The following is a 6930-nucleotide window of genomic DNA, read 5'->3' as shown; positions in this document are numbered from 1 at the left end:
AAATTAAGATGCTTTTCAAGGTATAAGTGCTGTAACTGGACTAATCACGTGTTATTGAGAGATTACAAACTTTGTTTCTATTAGAATAAAAAAAAGCTAATTTCGATTAAATAAGTAAAATAAAAAGTGGAAAATCATGTGCTGTGATATATACAAAAAAGTAAAAAACACCAAGAGCCCTATTTGCAATTAAAAAAAAAAAGTAGTTTTGTTGTAAGAAGGGTAATCAACGTCAGTCAGAAGAAATGCATTCTGATAAGGATCAGTGTTGCATAGAATAATTCCAGTACAACCTAGGTGTTTGGTCAGCTGCACACTTGGCACACTTGGCAGGATCTTATGCTCTCTGAAAGGGGATGCTGGTGCACAAAAAGAAGCCCTGTCATTAACTCTCTTGACTAGCCTGGCCCCATCACCAGTTCTAGGAATAGAGAGGCACCTATAATGGAAAGAGGCCTACTCTCTCAGGTCAAATAGCTACCAAGGTATGATCTTTGTGTTGGTGGCACCTCCTTTTGTGTATTCTAAAAGAAATTGCGACTGGAATGAAGTCAGCTAACTGGTCACAAACCTCTCATGTACACCTCCGGATGTAAGTGGCTGCCTAAGAGGAACCATGGTGAGCCAGAGTCTCCTTTTAAGCACAAACAGCAGAGCTTGTTTATGTCAGAAGAAGTTCTTCCTGAACACTCTTCTTCCCCAATTAAGAGTGATGATTAAAAGCTTCCTAAAGTGCTAAATTCTGCTGGAAATATCTATGGCAACCATCAGCAGATCTGGTTGTCTCTAAAAATAAAATCCTAGCAATATTAAATACTTAGTGATCCCTTCGCCACATGCTCATTTAACAGCAATATCAATGATAAATGATGCTACGTCATTGGGGAGGGAGGATTCAAAAATAGAGGGAAGAAAAGTATCTGCTACATTTCTTAGAGCAGAAAGGAGGGTGTTTGTATTCCTTTATGAATATAATAAAGATATAGAACCTGGGATTTATTAGAAATTATTTTTAATGTCTTAGATTTGATCAATTCCTCTCAGATTTAAAGTAGGTTTTGCTTTAAAAATGAGAAAATTCAATATCTGACCAATATGTTTGGATAATTTCCTCAATCCTATGAAAACCTAACCTTTGAATAAAGAAGGTGCTTTTAAACTCAGAATCCTCTGAGAAGCAATATATTTAATTTATTTTCGGTAGGATATAGGAATAGGCTAAGATTGGGATAATTTATTTCATTTATGATAACCCAATTTGGAAGTAATTTTCATTGAATTTTTTAGCTTTTTCAGGTTAAATGAATGTTTATATATTAAAGAAAAAAATTAGTTCAGAGCAAATATACTGCTTTTATCCATGTTGGGGCTTGCCATTTGTTGGGAAGAGGCTGTTTCACATATAAAATTTAGGAACTAAAAAACTGTGTAATACTTATTCCAAACATGTATAAAACTACATTTGGAAATGTGCTTTCAAAGTCTCTCACAGATCACTGAGTTTGATCATTCTAACATCCCACTAGGAAGGCTAGAAATATGTACGTATTTTTTCCTACAAATAAGAAAACTGAGGGAATTTGAGTTTAAGTGACATGTGCAAGGTGACATAGTTAGTCATTGGCAGAACCAAGACTGGAAGCCAGGCTTTTATTCCCAGCTGAATGCATCTACCTGTAATTCCATGTTACTTCCTTTGTTTATGTTGTTGGTTGAGGGGGAAGAGGATGCTTCATTTTCATGACTCAGACATTGGTCCTTTTATTCTGTATTATCAAAACAGCTCAAAGTATATTTTTGCCTCAATATATTATTGACTGTCACATATTTTCTCAACATTGATGAAATCTGATCACTGTGATATTGTCACTAAAGTAGGAAAATAGAACTTGAATTTGGAGTCAGGGTTTTCATCTTATAAACAGTTACTGTATTAAAGGAAAAAAATTGTAGAAGAGCAGGAAACAATAACAATTTAATTAATTAATGTCATAGATTAATATGATTTGTTTGCCAGAGGAAGAATTTTCCCTCTGGCAATACATCGTTCAAGAGAAAGAAAATAATGCGGAATAATACATTTATTCGCAATTCCACAAAGCACAAGTTATCATGCTTCCTAGAACATACCAATTTAACCTATGTCTTTTGGTATGTAGATTGAAAATGTCTTGGCTTAAGGGTAAATTATGGAGATTTTGAGGTTTTCAACCAAGATTCCAATATTTTGTGGGGCAATAATCTTTTTTTATTAGCCAGTCATGGCTTGATTTCTAGAGAAATGTAATTCCACTTCTACTTTGTATTATCTTCACTATACATTATTTCGAATTATACAAATGTGCTTTTACAACATGAATTCCAAAATTGGTGTTGTTCACCCTTAGAACATTTAGACATAGAGAAAACCTGTACAATAGGGTCTAAATGCTATAATTTCTGCATCTCTGGTTCCCTTTTCCCTATAAACACAACCTCCTTACTTCTAGCCTTAGCAACGTATTGTAATTGGATCCTATATCAGAATCTCAAAAAAGTTAGTTGTCTGAGAAGATAAGATGAAGAGACACTTTTGTACTTTGGAAAACAGACCTGTTACATCAGTTCTTTCCTTTCCGCCAAGAATTTTTGCATAAAGGATTACTTTTGTCTGCACGAGAAACCATATTAATCTTTGAACCTCGGCCTTTGGTTGGCTATAGCTCAACTCTACCCAAAAATGTTTGCATTAGGTAATCACGATTTCTCTGTCTGTTTTTCTTAACAGCCACAAGAAATCCAAGGTTTCAGAACTCCTTTTTCATTTTGCCTACAATATATGAACTTTTTCATTTGAATTGTTCTGTGTTCCACAACAATACATTTACAAGGCTTTGAGTATTGTTTTTGCCTTTTTTTCCTCCTCTCATGGTTACCCATGAAAACATAGCTTAGAACAACAGTATCCAAGTACAGTCTTGATTTCAGATTATTTAAAGCACTTTCTATACCCTGAGTAGATACATTTCTTCAATGGGTTTGAGTAGGACTGACCAAAAGTTTGTGCCAGTTGACTATTCTTTTTCTGAGATCCACTTTGTCAAGCCAGATACAGGCTTCGCCAATCAAGGTCTTTTTCATAAACTTCCCTCCATTGGAAAAAAGTAAAATCTAGAAAAAATAGCCAAAATTATATACATGTATATATTCATGTGTGTGTGTGCATGTGTGTGTGTTTCAAACTCTTTTTATGGACATTTGCTCATCAAAGAAATAACACAAACAAGAAAGGGTAAGAGTGAGAGGAAGTAGCAGGCATACTCCTAAGAACTAAGAACTAAGATATCCTCAACAGGTTTGCATAATATTAATTAATTCACATCAACATTTCCCAAAGGTAAAGACAGGAGAATTCTAGATAAGACATGTATACCCAGCTAATTCTAAGTAGATTTATACTTAAACTGGTGGAAAGTTTCACAAAGAACTTTTCTATGTATGTGTCTTGCTGATTTATGAAATATTAACTCAAATACAGAATTAGGTAATGAGTAAATAAGAGTTTACAAGGCAGATAGAACATAACAGTGATTTTAAATAGCATTTAACCTACTGGTGATTTTACTACTGTATGCACTTCCAACGTTTGGTTTCTTGTTATATGTAGAACTTACATTAGTTGAAATTTCATTGGATTTGACTCAAGCAATGTTTTTCTTTTAGGAATTAGTTGAGAGAAAGGTAGAGAATATGAGATGGGGCTTCTATTAATCCTTGGCAATTTTTCTCTCTTTCTTTTCAGAATCTCCTTCAAATAATTCATCTTTGTTCCTGGCTAAAATTTACTTTTATTTTTCTCACTTCAAAATCTAACTAATCTCTTCTAGCCTCGTGTTTTGGTATTTCAAATTGTATATTTAATTTTGATCCTGCCTTCTTATCAAATTGATCACATTTCGGACAAAGTTGTAATCCCTCTCTCTCTCCATCCCTTCTCTAACTACTCAATCTCTGTTTTCTGACACACTTGTTCACACAGACTTCACAGCACCCTGTAATTTTTTTTATTGCCTTCAACTCTAATGTCAGTTAATCCTCTCAACGGTTTCTGATTTGCAGTATCTCTTATATTGGTTTCTAGTCCAGGCCTTTATTCAAGTGCCAGTTCCATAGTCTTCTCTTTCCACATTTTTTTTCATCTCTTCTCTCCCTCCTCCTTTTTCCTCTCTCATTTCCTGTCTCTATATCTACTATGAGAGATAGATATGCTATGAGAGATAGATATACTATGTACAAGCTTTGTGCTAGGTTGCAGAACAAAAAGCAATGAAAATAAAGCCTTGCCCTAGAGAAGCTGAAAGTGCGGGAAGCAGGGACAAGTAAATATATATATTGTTGTATAAGACTGGGATTAATGGCCTAATAGGATAAGCAAAACACAATGGGAATAAGGTGTGATGAATTACACCCAGGGTCATCAGTAAAGAGCTGAGTTTAATTGAAAGATGTGGATATTGTGATAGATGGAGAGAGATGGAGAAGAGAGTATTAAAGGGAAGGAAAATATGAACAAAGAATCAGAGGTTTAAACTGATTTGAAGATTCTGGTGTGGCTGGAGTAAAGAGTAAGTGGAAAAGTATACAGAGAGATGTGAGTAAATCAATACAATTCAAACTTACCTTCGGGGACTCTGAATGGGTTGGAATAATGGTGAATGATTAGAGGGTTTCACTATAACACCTCACCAGTATTTTGAAAAGAAACTCCTGATGACAGTGTGATAAAATGAATTAAAAGGTTAAGAGGCATTCCTGTTGTGGCTCAGCAGTAAAGAATCCTACTAGTATTCATGAGGATGCAGGTTCAATCCCTGGCCTCACTCAGTGAAGAATCCCATATTGCTGTGGCTGTAGTGTAGGTTGGCAGCTGCAGATCTGACTAGACCCCTAGTCTGGGAACTTCCACATGCCATGGGTGTGGGCCTAAAAAGAAAAAAGAAAAGAAGAAAATAAAAGGCAAGTAGGCAAGTAGGCCAGGTATACCACTGAAATGACTGCATCACAAAGATGAGGACCCAAAGAGGAGTATTAGCACTGAGTATGGAAAAAAAAAAAAATCCGTGTAAAAGAAAATAAGCAGGCAGAATAGAGGGGACTCAGTAGCCATTTGGATGGGATGAGTGGGCTGTGGAATTTTAACAGGTCCCTGGGAAGATCTCTTTTAAAAATTAACTTGTAAAATGTCACAGAGTATGTGATTGGAATGTAAATACTGAGTAACTAAATGGGAAATAAATACAGTATAAATGAAAATTTTAAAATAGGAACTGTATGAGCTACCTGAAGAGAGTGTCCAGCAGGACTTAGGCTGAATCTGAAAGTTTCATTGAATGAAGGCTCTCGATCATGTCTACATACTCTTGTTTTTTTCTTGATCACCTTTTTTTGGGTAGAGATGTTCATCACATATATTTTCACATATAAATCTGAAAGTAAGAATTCAGCGTGTTCAGTGTTGATTAATAATACAATTTTCTCTTGAAAGAATTAGAGGTAGAGCCCTCTTCTACCTTTTATAATAAGCCAGTAGACCATGAACAATTCATTTCAGACAACATAGACTAATTAAAATACACATCAATTTTCTTAGTAAGTTAAATATTTTCTTGTTTATAATAAATACATTGCTCTACGTGTGTGTTGAAAAATCTAATTTTTAACTAGTAAAATATCAACTTGCCCTATATAAATTCATTCTTATTTCATATTTTTTCAGATATATATAGTATTCAGTTCCAGATTTAGCAAGCATTCTCTAGAATATTTAGAACACACTCCTAAGGAGTTCCTAGATATATTATATTTGTAATTATCATAAAATTAGATACCTGGCAGGTGGTCAGGAGATTTAAATTTATAGGTGATATTTCTGCATTGGAGTATTTCAACTATTAGTTGTTCACCATCTGTCTTCATTTCTTTCTTCAATGCAATCTTGATTTCTCCCATTACCTGAGTTTTAACTGGAACAATATAATAAAAAGTTAAGGAATAGGTACTGCCACTTTTAAGTGGTTAATTACATAATTAATTCATGAATTCAATTATTGTTTATCAAGTGTTAAAAATCTTATTGCATCCTGAAGATACACAAGTGAATAAAATACAGTCCAACTCATTAAGGAGTGAAAGGTCTCATGGGGAGATCAATAAATTATATACTTACAATGAGATATGTGAAATACAATGATAAGATAGTAACAATAGAGGTATGGAGGAAATGCAAATAGATAAGCATTACTCAACTGTAGATTTTTAGGCCAAAAGAGGTAAGAGATGAGAGATTATAGGAGACTGTAGGAAGACAGTCATACATTAAAATTATAGAATTTTAATATATAGGAAATACTAAGTCAGGGGAGATATAAGAAGTTGTTTGCCAACAACTGGTCATTGCCCACTAGGCTTGCTCGAAAACACTTGTGAACACAACTAAATGTCCTCATATATATATCTACTTCCATTCTATTTTCTTTGTAAAAGAAGTAGCCAATAAGAATACAGAGCAATAAAATTGCACAAGGGAAAATATGAGTGATTTAAATGAATTCCATGTATTTTTTCCTATTGTTTATCTTGGATCTTTATGTTACTGAAGAAGCTATTGATACTAGATCAAATTCTCTACTGATTTACTCTTTTCTCTATTGAGAAAAGATATTTTTTCATTCACCAAAAATTATTTAATTTCACATCCGACTCTGATAAGCACTCTATTAGGAATAATGGATACAATGTTAAGTGTATGCATACCTATTGGTTTTATGGGTTTTCTGTCTATGGAGAAGAAATACATCAATGAAATAGTTTCATCACTAAATATATAATTAGAAAGAGAGAAAAGATTCTGGAGTATAAGAGCGTGGTTACAAGAAAGCATAGGAAAGGGCT

The 6930-nt window shown here is 34.0% G+C and overlaps 1 protein-coding gene across 1 annotated transcript in view; it reads right to left on the bottom strand.

Annotated features, from left to right (window-relative positions):
• Window positions 1–2154: 2154 nt before the first annotated feature.
• The window catches only part of PCLO (piccolo presynaptic cytomatrix protein), a 400569-nt gene continuing 395793 nt past the window's right edge, over window positions 2155–6930 (bottom strand). The window contains 3 exon segments of the mRNA XM_047753722.1: window positions 2155–3150; window positions 5320–5465; window positions 5868–6002. Coding sequence (XP_047609678.1) covers window positions 3010–3150; window positions 5320–5465; window positions 5868–6002 — 422 coding nt within the window. The 3' untranslated portion in view covers window positions 2155–3009.

Source organism: Phacochoerus africanus, chromosome 11 (assembly GCF_016906955.1).
Source record: "Phacochoerus africanus isolate WHEZ1 chromosome 11, ROS_Pafr_v1, whole genome shotgun sequence".
NCBI classification, from domain to species: Eukaryota; Metazoa; Chordata; class Mammalia; order Artiodactyla; family Suidae; genus Phacochoerus; species Phacochoerus africanus.
Note: the sequence above shows the minus strand (reverse complement) of the source record. Positions and strands in the feature narration are given on the sequence as shown.